At 37.5% G+C, this 23337-nt stretch overlaps 1 protein-coding gene across 2 annotated transcripts; it reads right to left on the bottom strand.

Moving 5' to 3' along the window:
- Window positions 1-11941: 11941 nt before the first annotated feature.
- On the bottom strand, window positions 11942-17765 carry LOC121393333. Of its 2 annotated transcripts, none has more exons than XM_041561549.1 (2): window positions 16032-17765; window positions 11942-12968 (listed from the first exon to the last, which is right to left on the bottom strand). In XM_041561549.1, the coding sequence occupies exon 1, from the start codon at window positions 17519-17521 to the stop codon at window positions 16238-16240; it is 1284 nt and encodes a 427-aa protein (XP_041417483.1). In that variant the 5' UTR covers window positions 17522-17765; the 3' UTR covers window positions 11942-12968; window positions 16032-16237. The 2 variants fall into 2 exon arrangements, with proteins under 2 accessions (XP_041417483.1, XP_041417484.1); XM_041561550.1 differs by lacking the exon at window positions 11942-12968 and adding an exon at window positions 13809-13896.
- Window positions 17766-23337: the final 5572 nt, after the last annotated feature.

Here is a 23337-nt window from a genome sequence, read left to right as displayed (position 1 = left end):
TGAGCCATATAACACAGCAACAAGTGTAGCTGTTGTGTACTGATACATGAGATTGTGCACAAGTTCCTTATTGATGCTCAAAACCCTGGATTTACCACTACAATTAACATCCCATGGTTTCCACAGTGGGTTGTATCAATAGTTGCAAATGTTACTTGCAATTGATTCGCAAAAAAAAAGTGTGCATGGACACATGTTCGTTTTGACACATCAGTCACAGTTGAGACAGGTGCCACTCACCACTGACACTTTGAACTCTGCATTGCATTCATAAAAGAACTGGGAGAAGCAGCCTAAAATACCAAGGACTTCAACAAAGAAGACTGGCTGTACATTCAAACTGTATATATCTTCTAAATAAAGTAGAGTAAAATTTCGGAAATAGAGGTAAGAAAGCCACGGCAACATTATAGCAGGATGAACATAGTTGCTATTTTAAGTATAATACCCCTATAACCCATAACAGTATGAACATAGTGTTTATTTTATGTTTAATACCCCAATACTCATAGTAGGAAGAATGTTGTGGTTATTTCATGTATAATACCCCGGGCCTCATAACAGTATGAACATAATGGCTATTTCATGTATAACATACCCAGAACTTATAGCAGGATGAACTAAGTGGCCATTTGATGTATTATACCCAACTATTCTGTTCTGTTGAATACCAGGTGCCTACTTGCTCTCTCCTGCTCCCAATATCTGTACAAAAATTCACTGCGGCCTGATAACATTACTTCAGACAGGGACTTTTATTGCAGTAAGTTTGCAAGGCAAGGACATTTCCCAAGGCCATTTTCCACCTTATTTTGTAAGGTTCAAGGCAAACAAAATGAAGACAAACTACAATGAGCAGATACACTTTGCCAAAGGATGGATATTCTCATCCTTTGGCAAAGTGTATCTGCTCCTTGTGGTTTGTTTTCATTTTTTTTGCCTTGAAATTTACAAAATTGGTGTTATGTATATACTTGTTAGTATCATTGTGTATAAATTGCCTTGTATAATATATTGATCTATCTGACTGTACATTTTTATATCTATATATAAAAGATATTTACTTTATACCACCTTTTGTTTGTATGTTATTTAGAGTGCGCAAACCCATTCTATGTTATATAAAGGTTGTGGATAGAGTCAGAGAGTATGGGATCCGTTATCTGATAACCCGTTATCCAGAAAGCTCCAAATGATGAAGCTCCAAATCTATGTTATATAAAGGTTGTGGATAGAGTCAGAGAGTATGGGATCCGTTATCCGATAACCCGTTATCCAGAAAGCTCCAAATTATGGGATCCAAATTTTTTAAAAATCATTGCCTTTTTTTTCTGTAATAAAAAAAGTAATAAGTATGTATTGGCAGCAAAGCCATCCTGTTGGGTTTATTTAATAATTAAATCACTTTCTACTAGACTTAAGGTATGACATCCAATGTATGGAAAGATCCTTTTTCCAGAAAGCCCCAGGACCCGAGCATTCTGAATAACAAGAATGTCAATATTAATGGTCTACTTGATAATGTTATTTAACTATTGGATCGTTGTGGTCATCTAAAGAAGCAGTGTAACTAAAGTATTAATTTCTCTAATGGTTTGCTGCATTTCACTTCAATACAGCACTACCTGGCTTTATTCTGTTGTCTTATTTTCCTCTCTGTTATTCAATGCCTGTATTTTAAAAAGTATGTATACAATAACGTTCAAATTTTTTTTTTACATCATTGTAGGCCCATTATGCACAGAAAGTTGTACTGCCCTTGATTGTTAGCTCCACCCCTCTTAGACTGTAAACTGTGTAGCCTAAACCTCCTTCCAACTGTGTCTTTTAGAAACATGTCACTGAATCTGTGTATGTTTACATTATGTATATTTATTACTATGCTTGTTACTTAAATATTAATATGCTTGTCCTTCCTGTTTGTACCTTTCTACTCTCTAAAATTGTACAGGGCTGCTCTTTATAAATACATTTATATAAATAAAGTTATACATATTCTGAAATACACAAATACTTCTCTTCAAACAACCTATTCATCTTTTTAGCAATGACAGAATAATGAACTCATAATGCTTCACAATTACCTAACACGTGTACTTCTTTGTTTAAAATGTCTCTGCAATTTCTGTGTTGCCACAATTTTACATTCATTGTATAAAATAAGTTATATAATCCAAATAATCAAGTCCAAAGTCATGTTACCATTCTGAAGACTGTGAACCTTGTCTTGAACAATGGAGTACATTTCAAAGGAATGTCATAATGAATTAGCAAGTGAGCAGTGGGTTTTCAAAGCGAGGCCTGCGGCAAATCACTCTCCAACCTAACTGCCACATCCATGTAAATCTCTCTCCTTGCCTTTCCTGGACATTCTAGTTGGCCTTGTTGAATGAAAATAGGGCAAATGTAATTGTGAAAAATAAATATACATTGTCTAAGTGACACATGATGAGAATCCTGCAGGGGTTGACTGCAGTGAATTCAATCACCTGCAGATTTTCTTTCTTATAGAGCAAATTTTAATTTTAAAATGAAATGCTGTACTCTTACCAGAGCTTTCATTTTGTTGCCTAAGGTATGTAAAGATTTTGAACTTAAAAATCTATTTTCCACTCTGTAGGAATAATAAGGAACAGTTTGATCTAAACAAATTATTTGGGACATTTGCATTTAATAAACAGAGCAAAACAAATATGTTTCCCCCTTTTCATTTGGTCTGGAATAGTGCATTTTGCTTCACTTGTTCACTCTTGTTTTTTAAGGAAGGTTCCTATCTGTATGTTTTTTTTTTGTCTATTTTTGTTTGTTTTCAAAATATTGCTTTAGATATATACCAAATGACAAGCTATTTGCACCTGACTAGAAATGTTTTCTAATAAAAAATAAAACAGTAGTAACGTTGGCCTTACCCCATGTCTGATCAAATGTCATATAGTAATATTTCAGCCACAATCATGGCTACAATGTGGCCACATGCATGCATAGCCTAATTGCACTGATTAATTGAATGGGAAAGGTTTACAACTGGTACTGAAATCTCCAGCTGGATAGACCTCATATGGATAATTATATTGCACATGAAAACAAGAAAAGACAAAAAATAGATGAGCAATGAAGAATGTTGGTGTACTAAATTGAACTAATCTAGTGGTTAGGGATGAATGTGAAAGTGAGAGTAGGACTGGCTACATCAGGGATGACATTAACATAGTTGGCCAGCTTGAATATATTGCAATATATGGAAAAACAATCCCTGTTTTGTTTAATGGGGAGAGTATTTTAGCAGCTTTACGCACAAAATTCTCTGAACACCAAAGTTTGGTGTGCTTCAGCAAGATTGCAACAAACTGCCTTAATTTGCAGCTTGTTTTCTCTCAGTTTGAGATGGGTGGGGTTTGATTAGTGAACAAATGCTATAAATAGAACCCCTGGGACTCCAGTGGAGCGTGCTCTAATGGATAGCTGTTCTTAAGTGTTTGCTCGTTAAGTGAGTGCTTTGTAAGTGGAGTTACAAACACAGGAGTTCCAAACTAAGGGAGGTTCAAACTAGGTCAAAAGTTTGTTCTAAACTCTCATTTTTATTATTCCTGTTTTTTAATCTGTAACTGGGATAATGAGTGCTAGTGAGATTGAAGGCTTGACCCATTGCACAGTCTGCCATATGTATGCAGATTTGAAGCAAGAGTTTCAAAGTGCATCAAGATGGGAGCATGAACTTTGGATTGGCAGTTCTAGATGGGACAGATCTCTCCAACAGTTTCTCTAGTAGTGGTGGGGAGGAGAGCAAAGCCAGGCCTAAACATATTGTGGTTGCAGGGGATACTATCCATAAAGAGGATCATCACACCAGCAGTGTTGGTGGTTCTTCAAAGTGAAGGCAGTAAGGTTGTGGAATGCACTGCTGGATGTTGTTGTGATGTCTGATTCTGTTAATTCTTTAAAGAGTAGCTTGGATGATTTGTTGGACAAGCATAATATCCAAGGTTATTGTGATACTAAAATCTATAGTTAATGTATGAGTATATATAGTTTATGTGAGTGTATGGAAGGGTCAGTGTGTGTATGTATGGATGCTGGATTTCATTTGGAGGCATTGAACTTAATGGACTTTTTTTAACCAAATTTAACTATGTTACTATGTAGAGTGAGATTCTAGTTTTTGTATGAATTTTTAATTACACTTTCATTACATCCCCTGAATGGTTGAAAATTGTTCAGTGGTGACCACAACACACCATACTTTCCCTTTCTGTTCTTTTCAACAACTGGACCATCATAGTGGCCCATGGCCTATGCAGACCCATCGGACAAGGACCACATCCTCCTTTGTATCTCTCTAATCCAGTCAGATGATTCAGTTAGTTTGCTTTTGATGATCATCTTCATGCTCACTGTCTAAACAGTTATGTGCAGCCTTTATAGATTACATTTTTGGCTTGCTAACTATATTGAAAACATTTAATGTTGTATAGTCTATTTACCCAGTTTTATTTTTATTCTGAATTGTTCCTTTAAGAAAACAGAAAATGTACTGGACATTCCCCAGTGTACAAAAGGACACCTAATAATTCATCTCTAACTTAGTGACCTGTGTGCAAAAAAAAAAGTTATTGACATTTTAGCTTTTGAAACATTTAAGATGAATTACCATAGCAACAAGATGTCAAGCAGCATTTTTTTTAAATGCAGTTCCAGATAAAAGTATTCCTGCTGAAAAGCAAGTGCAATGAATAAGTGCATATCCATTTCGAATTGCATCAAAGTATTAGAATGAAAGATAAAAAAAACAGTGTTATATACTGTAGTTGTCTTGTGTGCCCAAAGGCTTAACTGTATACATAGATGAAGAGCCAAGAGGGTCTGGTGGACTTCAATGGCTAAAATGTGCAACAAGTCAAAAGCAGTGCTTTCCACACTATGGGCTATTCCCCCATCTCAGATCCTTCTTACTTCTCAGGAAAAAACAACCTGAAGGCCAGTTGATATATGAGAATAATTTGTATTTGCTCTCTTAGATACCCTTAAAAGCCAAATATGAAGATCAGTTAGATTTAGGAGTGAATATTTTTTATTTACTTATTTTTTAAATAATTGATACAGTTTTCAAATACAGTATCCATAGCCTGCTAATGAGCTGAAGATAGACATGGCCAATTATTAACCATCTAAAGGAGGCTTGAGCTAAAAAACAGTCTGAAAAACATTAGTCTATGGATAGCCTACTACTAATAGAAGACGTTCCATTGAAAAACATATAATTATACATCTAGGGGCAGATTTATCAAGGGTCAAAGTGAAAATTCAAAGTAAAAAAATTAGAATTTTGAGCTATTTTTCTGTACTTCGACTAGGGAAAAAATTTGAATATCGAAATGTATCATATACTGTCTCTTTAAAACTTCGACTTTGACCATTCGCCATCTAAAACCTGCCGAACTGCTGTTTTAGCCTATGGGGGACCTCTTAGAACCTATATGGAGTCAATTGGTGGACTTTGAAAAATTTTCAAAATTTTTTTTAAAATACTCGGAATCTAATTTTATAGAATACGATCTTACTTCGATTTGAACGATCGAATGCAGCCTATTCACCCGCAAAAAAAACTTAAATTTTTTTTATAAATTTCGGTTGGTCTTTTTTTATTAGAATTTCGAAGTTATGGGAGTTCAAAAAACTACCATTATTTCGAAATTCAACCCTTGATAAATCTGCCCCCTAATTTTGGAAGAATTAGCCTTCTTCATTATACTTCACCAATACCCTTAAGAAACTTTTGGCGAGCACATTTTATAGAACCTATTTTTATTTTTTATATCCTTTTATACAAAGATATATATTGTATATTAAGACGAGAAACATAGCTGTCGTATAAGATGTGATGGGAATTTACTGTCCAGTGCATTAGCCATCTGCATATAAATACAACCACATGACATTCATCTCTTAAACATTTATTTTGTGAAGCCATAAATCTAGCAAGTAATTTATTGAGACCACAAAACAATTGGTGAAGCTGTAAAAGCCCCAGACTAACCCTGCCATAAAGCTTTGTCAGATCATTTACCTGCTGTTTGGAGTCAGGGCTGTATCTGTCCTTTGTGGCTCCTTTTCCAAGTAAAGAAGGAGAGCAAGTAATAAATATAAAGTGGATTCCCACCTCAAACGATACCTTTTTCCACACATAAAATAATGACACGCTTCAACGCATTTGACAGAGTTTTGAATTTACAGTAATTGCATTTGGAGAGACATCAACATTGTTCTCATGTTTAGGGTTTTACTGTCAACTCTCGAGGAGAGTGATAAGTCTCCCAGACATCCCCTCTGGCGCTATTTATGGCTTAAAATTGTCTTCAATCTTTTATATCCCTTCTAAAATTTCCCCTGAGTAAATACATGGATGTTCTATGACAGCAAGCAAAGCAAAGAACCTTGTTTTCATAAACACCGATTTATTTTTGAAGAATGTATTGACAACTTTTTTGCTTGCAGCCACCCTTTCCTAGCGACATCACAACAATCTGTTATCCTAGTCCCAGGGACACCACAAGCAACAGTCAGGACAAGGTTATTATTTCTCCATGTGCCTTGAGTGAAGCTGGCTGTGCATGCACACAAGTAATGCTGTTGTCTGGTGGTGTTTTATCTTTGACTGATCAAGAAAGACAGCATCAAAAAAAAGAAAGAAAATAGACTGAACAATTCAGCATTTGTATAGCATTGTATCTTGAGACCAGTGCTCATTCCACAATGATCAAATTGATATGTTGGTCTGCGGGATTAGTATAATTTTGGAATCTCCATGTGTGATCAAATGGCACCAATATCCTTCTGCTAATCCACTGATGATATTGGACTCAGATGATATAGTCAGACCACAATATATACAGTATGTATTTCAGCAGTTAACCACTCACCTGCCAGCCACAGTGAACTATTTGTGAAACATCTGTTGCCTAGACATTCATGATTCACATGTGGAAATGTAATGATGGCTAGCAGTAAAGCATATGACTACATGCACCCTAGAGTTTACCATCTGTGTCAGGCAAAGGGTTAATAAACTACATGTCGAGGATTTTTGTGATATATAGCTGTATTTGATTGCTGGATTGCTTCTAATTTTAGTCACTACTGAAAAACACACACTCCTGCGTTTTTCCCACCTGCTGCACCTCAGTTGTCAAACTGCAAATCCCATTTATATGTGTATTTTTACAGATAAATATGTTGAAGCTTATAAGTACATATAGTTAAAGGGCATGTCCAACTTTGACTTTTAGTATGATATAGGAAGTAATATTCTGAGACAATTTGTTATTGGTTTTCATTTTTTATCATTTCTGTTTATTGAGTTATTTAGCTTTTTATTCAGCAACTCTCCAGATCACAGTTTCAGCAATCTGGTTGCAGTAGGGTCCAAATTACCCTAGCAACCATGCGTTGATTTTGGGATATGAATAGGAGAGGGCCTGAAAAGAAAGATGAGCAATGAAAAGTAGCAATAACACTAACTTTGTAGCCTTACAGAACATTTGTTTTATATGGGTTCAGTGACCTAATTGAAAGCTAATTTAAAAAGAATAAATATATATACATATATATGTATAAAATAAATAATGAAGAACAATTGAAACATTGCTTAAAATTGGCCATTCTATAACATACTAAAAGTTAACTTAAAGGTGAACAACCTCTTTAAGCCTCAACATTTGGGGGCAGATTTACTTAGGGTCGAATATCGAGGGTTAATTAACCCTCGGTATTCGACTGCCGAATGTAAATCCTTCGACTTCGAATATCAAAGTCAAAGGATTTACCGCAAATAGTTCCAGTTTAATCCATCGATCGAACGTTTTTTCTTCGACCAAAAAAACATTAGAAAGCCAATGGGGACCTTCCCCAGTAACATTGCACTACGGTAGGTTTTAGGTGGCGAAGTAGGGTGTCGAAGTTTTTTTTAAAGAGACAGTACTTCGAATATCGAATGGTCGAATAGTCGAATGATTTTTAGTTCGAAACGTTCGATTCGAAGTCAAAGTCATAGTCAAAGGTCGAAATAGCCAATTCGATGGTCGAAGTAGCCAAAAAAAACATTCAAAATTCGAAGTTTTTTTTTTCTATTCCTTCACTCGAGCTAAGTAAATGGGCCCCATACTGTGTATTTTGCAGATTGATTATTTGGGGGTATTCAATTAATGGATATGTAAGCAAATCTCTCTACAATACATTTTTCCTTAAAGGAAAACTATATCCCTCAAACAATGTTGGTCTCTATAAAAATATATTTCATAAAGCAGCTCATATGCATAACGCTGCTTCATGTAAAGAAGTAAGACAGTTTTAAAACAACTTGCAATTCAAATAGCCCTGATGTCTTTGATGAGCTACAGAGATTACCTCATTGTGACACTGGCTATGCGTAGGCTAGATATAGTCCACATATTGGTTTACATGTGGAGGGTAATGGCTTTATAAAGGCAGTATAAAGATTAACAATGTAGTTTATAGGAGCAATTATAAGATGGTTGAGAGCAAAACTTGTCTAGGAAGAAACCACTACTAATTCCACTCTCTTCCAGAGTCTCTTTGATTCAGCAGGTAACTGTATATAAGAGAAAAAGATATGTATAGCAGATACCAAAGTGCCTTTGTTTTTCCAAGTTGCCAAATATCCAGAAAGATATAGCAGATATAGCAGATATAGCAGATATAGCAGACTGGAAATACAGTATATTACATCTGGGAAATTTAAAGAGGTTGAATTTAAAAAGAGGTTGAGATAAAGCGAACTGGATACAGAAAACGGAGTACAAGATAAGAGAGAAACTACAAGAGTAAAGCAACTAAAAGAGATTCTGTCATTATTTTTAAGGCATAGTTTTCATTTTTAAATTTCACTGTTTACATTACAAATAATTTACTCTACCATATAAAATTGTATTCCTGATCCAACAAGTATATATTTTTAGCTGTAATACTGGTGCAGGCAGCCATCTCAGGTCATTGTGTTTGATCCTGTGCTTTCAGACAAAGCCAGCACTTCACAATGGAAATACTTTCAGATAAGGTATGGTCTCTCCTGTAACTGGAAGAGTCACAGTGGGACGTGGATTTTTACTATTGAGTGCTATTCTCATATCTGCCAGGGTGCTGTTATATTGTGTCGTGTATCTTTTGTTACGTGCCCATTGTTCTGTTGATGGGCTGCTGAGGGAAAGGTAGGGGGGTGAGATCATTCTAACATGCAGAAATGCAGTAAAGAGTGACTGAAGTTTATCAAAGCACAAGCCACATGATTAAGGGCACCTTAACAACACGTCTAGCCCCATGTCAGATTTCAAAATTAAATGTAAAAAAAAATGTTTTGAAAAATGGATTTCATTGCAGAATTCTGGACCAGCAGTATAAACTGATTAAAACTATTTAAAAAAAAAAACAAGTTTTCATGTGACAGAATTTCTTTAAAAGAAGCAAAGGAGAAAAAAGAAAGCAATATCAACATTCAACTATCATGTTACATAAAGTTCTGTTACTGGCATATGGGTAGATATTTTCTGAAGGGTGTAAAATGGAAGTATGCATGTTTTATCATGCAGAATTTGAACAAAGTGTTAAACATGGTTGCCTTTACATTCCTGTTGAACAGGACTATAGGGTACACGTTTGTTGCCAAGAAATAGTTTCTATGAAGTGCCTGGATGAACAGGTACAATTCATTTAAATTATATTTAAGGCAAGACATAATATTTTCACATTATGATCTGGTTCTTCAAAGCACGTTTAGTGGTTTAACTATAGAGGAACCAGGCTTCCCTTCCAGCTGCTACTTATTTAAATATTATTTTGCAGGTACATGACAGGAAGCTGCTGTTTCTTTAAATATTCTTGTATGGCCTTGTGACGGGGGGCACATAGGATAGCAAGGTTGTGTGTGGCCGGGAGAGCAGCTTGTGCGCACCACGCCCCTACAAAAATGTACTAGCAGGGGGCCCTGTGCTTATTTCATACGTTGATAGGAATGTTTTCCAAATCAATATATAAAAAATACAGCTTGAATGATGTCTTACATAAAAAAGGTCATTAACTTAAGGGATGAAAACATAATTATGCCTCTTTATAGGTCCCTGGTAAGGCCTCATCTGGAGTATGCAGTGCAGTTTTGGGCTCCAGTCCTTAAGAGGGATATAAATGAGCTGGAGAGAGTGCAGAAACGTGCAACTAAATTGGTTAGGGGGATGGAAGACTTAAATTATGAGGGTAGACTGTCAAGGTTGGGGTTGTAGGGGACATGATTAAGCTATACAAGTACATTAGAGGACATTAAAGACAAATAGCAGAGGGCCTTTTTACCCATAAAGTGGATCACCGTACCAGAGGCCACCCCTTCAGACTAGAGGAAAAGAACTTTCATTTGAAGCAACGTAGGTGGTTCTTCACAGTCAGGACAGTGAGGTTGTGGAATGCACTTCTGGGTGATGTTGTGATGGCTGATTCAGTTAATGCCTTTAAGAGTGGCTTGGATGATTTTTTGGACAGACATAATATTAAAGGCTATTGTGATACTAAGCTCTATAGTTAGTATAGATATGGGTATATAGAATTTATGTGAAAGTAGGGAGGGGTGTGTGTATGGATGGTGGGTTTTCATTTGGAATGGTTGAACTTGATGGACTTTGCCTTTTTTAACCCAATTTAACTATGTAACTATGTGAATTATTTCCTAAAATATAAACTTTTTCACAATAGTGATGGAAACAGTATTACCATAGTCTTCTCTACACATAAATATTCACTCACTTCTTTAATATTCCATATAGAAAAAGGTCCACAGTTAATGGACTGGAAGTCAGATATTTAATTTGTATAAAAGTCTTTCAGAGCACCCACACATTTGGCAATAAAATGTCTACTAATAATTAGTTTTTATTCATATATTTCTCAGTAGTACCTGTTGTCCAAGTAAATTGATTCAAGTAGCATTTTAATCATCAAAAAAAAAAGTTTCTCAATACTGCATTTAAGCATCAAATTAAGTGTGCAAAAATCTCTCTTCTAAATGATTCTCAATGAGATTCTATTCTGAAACGAAACACAACTCATAAATATCAACTCCTAGTGTTTGTTTTCCTGCAATTAAAGCAGCAATCAAGTCTTCTCAGTTATGCAGTACATTTCATTTCTCATGCAATCGGTACTTTCCTAAAATGCTTTGACAAAGTGGAAGAAAATGAAATGCAAATATATTATACATATATATATTGCACAAAATGTTTAGTTATTATTTTTCCTACAGGGTTCATTAAACAAGTGATGCTCTGTTTGTCAATTTTAGGAGAATTAAATCAAGTCACTGCGATGTCCAACTGCACAGAGAATTAAAAATTGTCTTCTAGCCTTCACATACTCCTTTATCTAAGAATTCAATTCTATAGAAGCCCATTTTCTGCAGAAGTATTAAAAACAAAAGTAAACATTAGCAAGTTTAATTTCAAATGCAAATCACAATTTATTCGACCCACAATGCAGCCACAATTCAAGCATCATTGTGGCCAAGCACAGTACTTTGTTCTACCAGACCCGGAAAATTTAGGGACGGCATGCTGCCCAGCTTCATAGTAAGGTGCACACAGGTCCCCGGTGCACGTTAACTCGTGAGGGGGAAGGGGCGTCACATCACATCAGCAGAACCTTACACAATTGCAAACCAAAACCACTGTGGTAGATGATAATTTAGACAGATTCACCCATGTCCTATAAATTATTGCATCACGTTTTATTTTAAGGTTCTGCTTCAGAGTTGTAACATTAAGGGGCAGATGTATTTTATCAAGGATCTAATTGAAAATTCAAATTATCATGTACTGTCCCTTTAAGAATTCAAATTAGACTATTCACCCAAATTGGTGGTGGCAATTCCAAATTACCAGGACTCTGAGGATTAAAATCAGTAGAAGTTTATTTCACTATAGTGGACAGTTCGTCAATTAAGAAGAACTGCCCAGAACATTTGCAAGCATTAGCTTTTTATGGCATTAACAGAAAGGAAAAACTTAACAAGTCACAAGCGTAACATCAGTAATAATCAATACATCCTTGACCATGTAAGGTCATATTTTTACCCTGTCTGTCCGGTGTGCCCTTTCTCCTACGGTGGAACTTTGCAAGATGTGCAGTTTCCACTATTGTTGGTCCTTTTCTATTCTGATCTCCACCAACATACCTTTCCTGCCCATTGTGTGTGTGATGTGGTTTTATTGCTGTCTAGAAAGTGGTAGGCATGTGGTAGACATGTGGGCGTATTACAAGTTCAGGGAGAGGGTTAGAAAGGTTAGCTATAGGTCATCAGTATTAGATCTAGCATAACAACTTTCTTTAAGCAAAAAGCAAGAAGAAATTAGAAATTGTAGAAATTGCCTTTACATTTTCCCCCTTTGAGCAAATCAATGCTCATATATTTTTAGCAATTTCTAAATGGCAATTCATCATATATTTCTAATGTCCCCCGCAGAGATTCATAAGTTTCAGAGGGCTGAGTTACAGTTAAAGGATAAGACCTTTGGATAGTTCTAGGTGGATGCACAACCGGACAACAGTCAAATAGTCTCTTTGCAATGCCAAAACAGGATGGAATACATTGAATAAAACAACATAATGCAATACATTATCATGGTTAAGGATTCTTTCATTCCACATCTTAAGTTGCTTCCTGCCCTGGCTCCTGCTCAGGGGTACTGCTACCGCTGTAGCTGGGCATCCTTTTGCAGTGGCTTCCATGGATCCATGTTGCTCTCTCTCCGATTTTAACTGCTGTATCAGTCGTGAGGAGTATCCAGAAGGGTCCCAGCCAGTGAGGGTGTCTCCAGTGCTTCCTTTTCAGGCTCTTTACTAGAATCCAGTCCCCTGGTTTCAAACCGTGCAGCGAAGTATTGTGGTCTGATGCTGTCGGCAAGGTGTCTTTGACTTGTCTGTGAAAGGAAGTGAGAAGAGATTGTAATCTTTTACAATAATGTATAACCGCATCCTCTGCATGCTCGCACAGGGGGTCTACTGCACCTGGGGGGTGGATACCTACTCTCATAGGTACCCCAAAGATTATCTCAAAAGGTGATAAATTATTCCTTGCCCTCGTTCTTGCCCTCATCTCCATTAAAATAAGGGGTAGAGCTTGTACCCAGTTCAAATCTGTTTCTGCACAGCATTTGATTAGTTTTGCTTTTATGGTACCATTCTCTCTTTCTACAGCCCCTCCACTGGCAGGGTGATAGGCACAATATGCAGTTTTATATGCAAGATTTCACTTAAGGTGTCAATTATTTTATTTACAAAATGTGTCCCATTATCACTGCCTAATTTCTGTGGAATGCCCCATTTTGGGATTATTTCCCTAAGTAACACCTTTGCTACAGCTCCTGCGTCTGCCTTTGATGTGGGATATGCCTCTACCCACTTGCTGAACATATCAACTATAACCAAACAGTACTTTTTCCCTTCTGATGGAGTTAGCTCTATAAAATCCATTTGGAGATGTTCAAAAGGTGAGTTAGGAGCTGGATGAGCAGCAAGTGGTTGTTTTATATGACCAGAGGCATTGTTTTGGATACAAATTAGACATTGTGAGAAAAATTTTTGGGAATAATTTGAAAAACCTTTTGTGAACCAATGCTGCTGTAACTGTGCACACATTCCCCCTTTTGACACATGATCTAACCCATGTGTCAATTTTGCATAGTATGGAAAGAAATGCTTAGGTAAACATGGTTTCCCAGAGGGGGCACGCCAAACACCATCTTGGACTCTGCAATCTGCAGCTTTCCAAAGGGATTTTTCCTGCGGAGTAGCAAATGTTTGGACATCCTGTAGGGACACTGGATGTTCATCTTCCTGTAAGAGAAGCTGTAAAACAGAGGAGGTGACATTGGAGGAAGCTACAGATTTAGCAGCCGCATCTGCCTTTGCATTCCCTACAGAAATTGGGTCGTTAGCCTCATTCTCATCAACTGTCTGAACAAAGGGACGGTTGTAATCAGGAATACCTAAAGCAGGGGTTCTTTGTAATGTTTCTTTTAATTGAACAAATGAATTTTCAGCCTCTGCTGGCCACTTGATTTTGTCATTACTATGTAAGCCTTTTCCATGTATTACCTCAGATAGAGGACCCTCTATTTCAGCATAATTTGGTATCCACTGCCTACAGTATGACGTCATACCCAAAAAAGACATAGCCTGTTTCTTTGTGAGAGGTTTAGGGATGTTCAAAATTGCTGACACACGTTTTGGGTATATCGCTTTCCCATTTTGTGAAATGATATGGCCCAGAAAGGTCACTTCTGTCGTGGCAAATTGTAACTTATTTTTGTTGACCTTGTGGCCTTGCTCTCCAAGGAATTTTAACAGGGCTATGGTGTCTTTTTTGTTATTTTCTAAGTTGTCTGAGCACACTAAAAGATCATCCACATATTGTATTAGTGTGCTACCATTTTGGAACCTAAATTGCTCTAAATTTTCTTTCAGTGCTGATGAAAAAATCGCTGGACTCTCAATATAGCCCTGGACTAACCTGGACCACGTGTAATTTTTTCCATTAAATGAGAAAGCAAACCAATATTGGCAATCTTGTGCAATTGGAATGCTGAAATAGGCATTCTTTAAATCGATGGCAGAAAAAACAGTGCTAGTCACAGGTATTTCTCCCAGTATAGTGTGTGGATTTGGGACATTTGGTGCACGTGCATGTACTGCAGAATTTACAGCTTGCAAGTCTTGAACAAACCTCCATTCTGTGGGTTGCCCCTCCTCTCGGATCTTTTTGACCGGGAAGATTGGGGTCCTAACAGGAGAGGTTTCATACGGAATAATTATGCCGGCCTTCAGTAATGCATTGAATACTGGAGTAATACCTTCAATAGCTTCCTTCCTGAGTGGATATTGTGCTTTGCAGGGACGGAAAGTTCCCTTTGGTGTTATCTGTACTGGTTGAACTCCTTTTATAAGTCCTACATCATACTCATCCTTTGCCCAAACTTCAACTGGGATCTGAGCCAATTCAGGTGGGAGGGTCGCCACAGGCAGTTGAAAAACCCTTCCCGAGGAGGAGGGGGCCTCAAGGGCAATCCCTCGCTCACTGGGCAGATACGTACAACACTTAACCCTGTGTGACCTTAACATTGGAGAATATTGTGAATTACTTTCTGGGATTTGTTGCCAATCCCGCATGGACATGCATTGTGACACCCATGGGCCCAAATCTTTCCATTGCCTTCTATGGGACTTTGCCAGCGAGATGTGCGGGGCTGAGCCGGGCACAGCATACAAATTAGATGCTGTTTCCGTCAGTTTTACATTTACAGCACACATCATCATTCATCATTGTCATCATTCCAATACAGCCACTCAGTTCTAAGGGGCTCAGGGTTTATAGGTGTTCTAAACCAACCATCTTCATATTTTTTATCAGATCCTAAGGATATGTGAGCTGTGCAGTGCAAAGAATCAGCTGGCATTAATTTCAAATGTGTCGCTGATCCTGTCAGTGATTTCCCTTGCTGTAACAAATATGCTGCTGGGCTTGCTGGGGGTTTGTTTCCTATTTGCCATTCATACACATACAAAGGTTCTCCCAAACCCCACCTAACAGCCTGCACTACAGTGTCCTGCCTTTCTATTTCAATGCCATTTTGTCCCGCAACCAGAGTAATGCCAAGTATACACATGAGGTCTCTCCCCAACAAATTTAGTGGGCAGCACTGTGAGAATAGGAATGAGTGCTTAAATTTATTCCCTATATCACCCTGAACTGACAAAGGCACAGTGTAATGTTCTTGCACCATGTTGCCAGTTGAACCCACGTTATTTATACAATTTTTGACTATTGGGTAAGTCTTTTTGACGAATGACAGATTCAGATGCCCCTGAATCTACTAGGAATATTACAGGGGTGTTACAGATCCTCAGAGTGATACATGGCAATATCTGATGTACTGTATTACTTAACATGCAATATCCACCCATGCCCTTTAATGGGTACTCACGGTTTTCCTGCTCATCTGGTTCAGGGATTGGGTCGAACTGTGCACCGGTTAGTCAGTCTGAGTTTTTTGTGTCCGATTTGGGACACTCCCGTGCCCAATGTCCTTCCTGCCCACAGTTAAAACACCCCTTAGGTTTACCCATTTGTCCATGACCCCTTCGTCTTCTCTGTTTCTTCTGCCATTGTTGACGGGCGGTTGCAGAGAAGCTAGCTGAAGCATTTGAAGTTTATCAGATGTTTCCTGTCGCTTCTTTTCCTGTTTCTCTTCCTTCTCGCGGTGCAGGCGCTCCGTGTGTGTGTAGCAAATCTTTCACAGGCAGCCAGCCGTCCTGCATCACAATCCACACAATTTTGCTGGACCTGCTCCCGGAGTTTAGGCAACAAACCTTTGACGAAATAATCCCGGAGGTGGCTTTCCCAAGGTCCCAATGCTGGCTCTCCTCCTCCCTCTGGTCTGTTGGGTCTAGGGATGCCGATATTATCCTCATAAACTTTGGTTAAACGTACAAGATAGTCAGAGACTCTTTCATCCCCCTTTTGTACACATGCTGCTATTTTCTTAATGTCTGAGCGTGGGGGAAACGTTGTCTCAATAGCTCGGAACAAAGTGGTTAATATAGTTCTATATAGATCCCCATCAGCCCATCCATACCTGGTGTCATTAGCAGGAAGGTGATGTTCGACTTTCCTCCAGCGGAGACCCATGGCTACTGTCATTAGTCTCCTGACTTCCTCGGTGGTGGGTCTAAATTGATGAACAATTTGTTCTAATATTTTTGCATATTCATTACCTCCAGTGGCAATCAAATCAGGTAGTTCCTTGGCAACCTCCTTCATCTCGTTTAGGAGCCATGGGCGGAATACCCACTGTGTGTTTCCATCTGCACCTGCGACCTCAATCATAGGGAAATTTCCAAACACCTGTGGAGCTGAGGCAAGAGATGTAGGGGATTTTGTAGGGGTTACCTGAGGGGTTAATGTAGGCATTTCTGGATAAAGCAGTGGTTGCAGTCCAGCTTCATATTGGGGTGGGTCCTCTGCTTCGGCAGCTTCTGCTTGACCTCTTCTATGTGGAGGTGCACTTAGGTCTTCCTTCTCCCTGAACATACAAGGTTGACAGGATCCCTGAGCACCCCACTCCCTTTCCTTACCTGCCTGGGACTTTCTATTCCGTTTCTGTGCTTCATTTAACCATTTGTCAAAACTTTCCCAGTCTGGGAGGGTTAATAATTCACTTTTAAAAACCTTCTCTTTCTTCTGTAACCTCATCTTAATATCTGATTCTCTTTCTCTTAGTTTACCCTTCAGTTGCTGTAACTGGTTTATGCTAAAGCTTCCTGTTTCAGGAAACCCAAGTTTAACCCATTCATGCAACTGCTGCACACACTCTACCCCATAGTTTACACTCATAAACCGCACATTTGGGCTGCCCATATCAGGTTTTGGGAGATTTGGGTTAATTTTGCATTGCTTAGATGTACTGGTACCCATTGTTATTAATTATCCTAAACAACAATAAACACAACAACAAACAGTATATCACAAACACAAAGGACAAACAAACACAAAGACAAAAACAATATACCGGTAACGGTCCCAGACCGATTTAAGCACTCTAGCGGTCCCTGACCTGCCCTAGTAAGTCGTCACCTATGGCTTTCCCTTCTCCTAAGCACTCTAGCGGTCCCAGACCTGCCCTAGTAAGCCGTCACTTATGGCTTGGAGAAAAACTTAAACTGACCTGAAATCCGTAGGAGCCGTTCTTTGATCTCCTGGAGTGGTGAACGTTCTGTTCCCGGTCCACGAACTCCCTCTTGGGATGACAGGACCCAGTCCTGACTGTGCACAGATTTGATCCGCTGATCGGAGACAGTCCGTCGACCACCCGGAGATCCTGCCGAGACTACGCCAGAAATGTGGTGGCAATTCCAAATTACCAGGACTCTGAGGATCAAAATCAGTAGAAGTTTATTTCACTATAGTGGACAGTTCATCAATTAAGAAGAACTGCCCAGAACATTTGCAAGCATTAGCTTTTTATGGCATTAACAGAAAGGAAAAACTTAACACGTCACAAGCGTAACATCAGTAATAATCAATACATCCTTGACCATGTAAGGTCATATTTTTACCCTGTCTGTCCAGTGTGCCCTTTCTCCTACGGTGGAACTTTGCAAGATGTGCAGTTTCCACTATTGTTGGTCCTTTTCTATTCTGATCTCCACCAACATACGTTTCCTGCCCATTGTGTGTGTGATGTGGTTTTATTGCTGTCTAGAAAGTGGTAGGCATGTGGTAGACATGTGGGCGTTGTACAAGTTCAGGGAGAGGGTTAGAAAGGTTAGCTATAGGTCATCAGTATTAGATCTAACATAACAACTTTCTTTAAGCAAAAAGCAAGAAGAAATTAGAAATTGTAGAAATTGCCTTTACAAAACTCAAATCAAATTCAATCTAATTTGCTTCGAGTTTGTAGGTCGATCCTATTCACCGAAATTAAAAAAAAAATCAAATTTTTAATAAATTTCGATTTGGTTGTTTTTTTTAAATTTCGAGTTTATGGGCGTTTTTAGAAACTCCCATAAACTTGAAATTCAACCCCTGAAAAAGCTGCCCCTAAACGGCAACAGTATGAATCTGGAAATCTGGCATATGCGTTTTTGCATCTGCTCTCACCACTCAAATATTTCTCTTTCGTGTATCTATGAAGTGTTTTCATCAATACATTTGTAATGCTATCTCCTTGGGAACTGGTAAATACAGAACTTGGATTTCTCCCCAAGAATCAGTAGGGGCTAAGATCAGCAAAGAATATTACCGTACCATACAGAGGTACATTGTGATTAAGAACCACTTGGGTGAGCGAAAAACCATGCTGATACTAGCACTAGGATTATCATTGGTTTTTTTTTCAATCCTATTACTGATAATTCTGTTTTCTACAGAAGCTAGGGATTTTCATTAAGCCCTGATCCCCTGTACTGTGGCCCTATCATCACTGCACGATAGTAGATGTGTGTGTTTTGCTATGGGATATAGAATTGCGAAAGAGTTGGCATATTGTGTCTCCAAATATCGATAGTAATATTCATTCATAATGTAGTTTGTAAAAGATTTTGCTATTCAATAACAATCGAATGGTAAATATTGAATTTTCTGCCACTGGCTTAATCTCCTGATTGCCTGAATAAAAGCTGCAGACATTAAATAATGCTTAATGCTGTTAGCATGACATCAATGTATTGGTTTGTGATGCTAGAGATTTATCAAATGCTTTATTCAATTGAAAGTTTATATTTCACTAGTAGGAGAGTAAACTAAGGCTTTCCATTTAGGAGGAGAGAAAACCTCTTCCAATTCAATAAAAAATTGTGGTTTGATTCCTCATTAAATATTTAGTAGAAACAATATAATTTTGCACCTAAGATCTTGAGAAAAGCAGTCAATCAAGCCATTTTCCATAAAGTCCATTTTAATTTTTTAAAAATGATTTCCTTTTTCTCTGTAATAAAAAAACAGAACCTTGTAATTGATGATAACAAAGCTGCATGAACCCAAAATAGTAAAAAAAAAAACAATCCTACTGGGTTTATTTCATGTTTAAACATTTTTTAGTTAGGCTTGATCATCACAATTATAGAAAACACCTTATACAGAAAAGGCCTCAAACATTTTGGATAGTTTCCAAGTTATCTAGTATCTCTGATCAACTAATGAGCAGACAAAATGATTATTGGTGTGGTTTTTGATAAAATTATTGTTATGGATTATTATTACTAGACCTGTAGCATCTTCCCTGATAACTGACCAGGTACAAAGATTTTTTGAAATAATAAAGATGCAGCAAAATGTATTAATTTAACAATACCAAAATAAAATTCAGTTGTACAAATAAATATGAACAACAATAATCAACATATGTATGTATAATATATAACGTTAAAACACCCAATCATCTGGCAGCTGCACAGGTCAGTCCCAATGTGGGTGCAACATGGCTAATCGCTTTTAAAGTAAAATTATACGCCCCGAACAATGCAGGTCTCTAAATATATAGTGCATAAAACATCTCATATGTATCACCCTGCTTCATGTAAATAACCATTTTCATAACTATATAACTTTTTTAGTAGTATGTGCCATTGGGTAATCATAAATAGAAAATCGCCATTTTAAAAAATAAGGGCTGCCCCCTGGGATGCTAGGATTCACGTCGCACACAAACTAACTAAACAAACCATACATGTTAGGTCACATGAGCCAATTAACAGACAGAGTTCTGTCTTTTGCTTCCACACTTCTTCCTGTTACAGTTAGAGTTGTAGTATTTCTGGTCCGTTGATCTCTGCAGCACATAGACCATCTCCTATAAGGAAGGAGAAATCTAGCGCTGCCCGATGGATCGCCGGATGAAGAGGAAGAGGAACGCAAGCGGATTTTCAGTAAGTTATTTCTTAATAAAAAAACTTAATTTGTCTTTGTGGGGTTTTTTTTCATTCTATACTAACAAATTATACCATATTAATTCTTTAATATGCCACTTACTTTGATAAAAACTGTTGCTTAAGTATTCATTTTGGGGGTATAGCTTTCCTTATAGTTTTCTCTCCCCAAATTGCCCTGGAACCTTTTTGCAGGCTTACCACATCTTCATCTATAAGTCCCCAATACGAATCCTTCTGATTCATCACCTTCTAGACTTAATGCTTCACCTATTACAAGACTACCCCACAGTCACCCCTTTTTGCTACCTTCCTCTAGAATGGGAGACTGGGGCTGCTTGAACCAAACTGTGCCAGACCACCCATCAGATCCGCTGCTCTTACCCTTGCCAGTCCGAGCTCTTAATCTATCATGTCACCCATCTGAAACAGGGGGCAGGCCCAAATCCTAACCCAGTCACAGCCCCTTACTATGCTCTTAAGCTTTTCTGGGATACTGTACCCAATAAAAGTATCATAAATATATTGATACGGGTTAGTGGTTAACATCCTTTGTTTCCTAGTTTTCTAAAGAGTATATAGTCACATCCTTAATCAAAACACATATATCATTTTCTTTTAATGCAATGTGCAGTTCTGTGTCCTATATAAAAGCACATGATTCACAGACTAACATAAGTGCACTCAGCAAAAATATGCTCCTCCAAATTGTTTTTTTCTTATGCGAAAATGAAAAATACCATATGTGCACCTGTATATTAGGTAAATGTTCTGACTCACAGTTTTAGCTAGGGAATGTCTCAAATGCTGACCACATGTTTACTTGATTGGGAGGCATATTTACCTAATGAAATCAATGAAGCACAAGCCTCAGGCTCATTAAAACCTCCATCACCAAGGTTCAATAAATCATCTCATCTTTACCCGTTAGACTGAAAATGTGTTATATATGACACAATATTCTCTTTACACCTACTGTTTGTTTATGAGCATATAATATTTCAGTTTTCAGTTTGGTTCTTTTAAAATCTGTTAATCTCTAATTTCTCTCTGTGACTTGAAAATACATTTTTCAGCTCAATGTGTATCAAAAGTAATTGTGCTCTGTTTCTCATTCTATGAGATATTAGTATTCCACAGTGGAAACCAACAGTTCCTAAAACTACCAAGAACAAAATGTTATTATTTTCCCCTACTAGAGTCTGAAGGGAGGTCACAATTTAGGGGCAGACTTATTAAGGGTCGAATTGAAAATTCAAATTCGAATTTTTAAAAAATGTTATGGTCAAAACTCTCAAATTCGAAATTTGAATTATCCAAACTCAATTCTAATTTGAATTTTGAGATTTACCAACCTTGGCCCTTGAATTCGACTAATCACCACTTAAAACTTGCTGAGTTCAAGTCAATGGGAGAGGTCCAGTGACCATTTTAAAGCTGTTAGTACAGTAGCCTTCCGGACATTAATGGTTTTGTTCAGAGTTTATAGTTTTAAGGTCTGTAATAATTAGTTTTAGATATTAGATTTTTTTTTATTGAATATGATATTCAAAAATTTTTTGAATTCAATAGAGTTAAAAATTCATCCATCCTGTTCCTTCTAATGGATGGTTCATAAATGGGATTATTGATGCTGGGGAACCCTGGAACTAAAGTCACAATGGACGATGGGGCTTTCGCACCAGACTTAGGGGCATGTTTACTAATAAAGAGATTTCTGTAGATGTTGCCCATGGTATCAGATCAGCAAATTGATTTAAACAGCCACATATAACTAAGAAAACAAAAGCAAAGATCTGATTGGTTGCTATGGGCAACATCTCCAGAAATCTCTCCAGATATTTATCTGTTAGTAAACATGCGCTTTAAGACCCAAAATCGGCACACCATTTTGAACGCAACCCTCACTCTGACAATGCAAGATGCTTCACCAAAAATTAGCAAAATAGCAAAAAATTCACCAAATTTATTGAAGTCAATGGGGCATTTGCCTCACACCATTTTTCAAACTGAGCATCATTTCTTAAACTATAGATAAGAGTTTATGGGTGTTTTTTCACTCATTCCTAGCAGAGGGATACAGTTGAGCAGATTCATCAGTGCAGCTGCAATTTCACAGAAATTATTTGTTAAAAGCATAATGATTTGCATCCAAAATTACACTTTGCATACTACAATTGCTTTTATAAATGATCCTCATGTCACAACTTGCCGAAATTCGGGGTCTTCACTGCCAAGTATAAATATGTGCCTCTGAAATCAGGCATAAATATTTGCATGAGATTGCTGTGGGCACAATTATGAGGCAATGCTGAAATAGAATGGTGCTTTATAAACAAAAACATCTTCCCCTTTTTAGCTTAATGTTATTTAATTTGCTGTTTCAAAATAAACCAATTTGCATAAAACAATGAATTTGAATTAGTGTGCCTGTCCTTGATCTGTAATTGTTCTCTTCTCCCACTCCATGCTGTATTTGAACTAATATCTATTCTTGTTGTTATGCTTAAATATAAACAATAGAATGCCTAGGTCCTTTCCTAACCCATTACTGGCTATGTGTTCAGTTACAAAACTTGACTTGAATCCTTTTTGGACAGAAAGGATGTAGTTAGTGCAGATAAAACGAAATAAATCAACAAAAGGAAGGCCATCTCAATAAATACAGAATAGATAAATACAGAATAGGCACATAATTGATTATTACTAGTGATGGGCAAATTTGTCCCGTTTCGCTTTGACGAAACGCGAATTTGATGCCTGCGTCAATTCTGACGCGCATGTAAATTTTGACGCCAGCGTTAAAGTCAATGGGCATCCGAATAATGTTGGCGCGCAATGGTTTTGACGCAAGCAAGTTTTAAC

This window comes from Xenopus laevis, chromosome 4S, assembly GCF_017654675.1.
Source record: "Xenopus laevis strain J_2021 chromosome 4S, Xenopus_laevis_v10.1, whole genome shotgun sequence".
NCBI classification, from domain to species: domain Eukaryota; kingdom Metazoa; phylum Chordata; class Amphibia; order Anura; family Pipidae; genus Xenopus; species Xenopus laevis.
The sequence above is the reverse complement of the archived record's forward strand: the minus strand, read 5'-3'. Positions and strand labels throughout refer to the sequence as shown.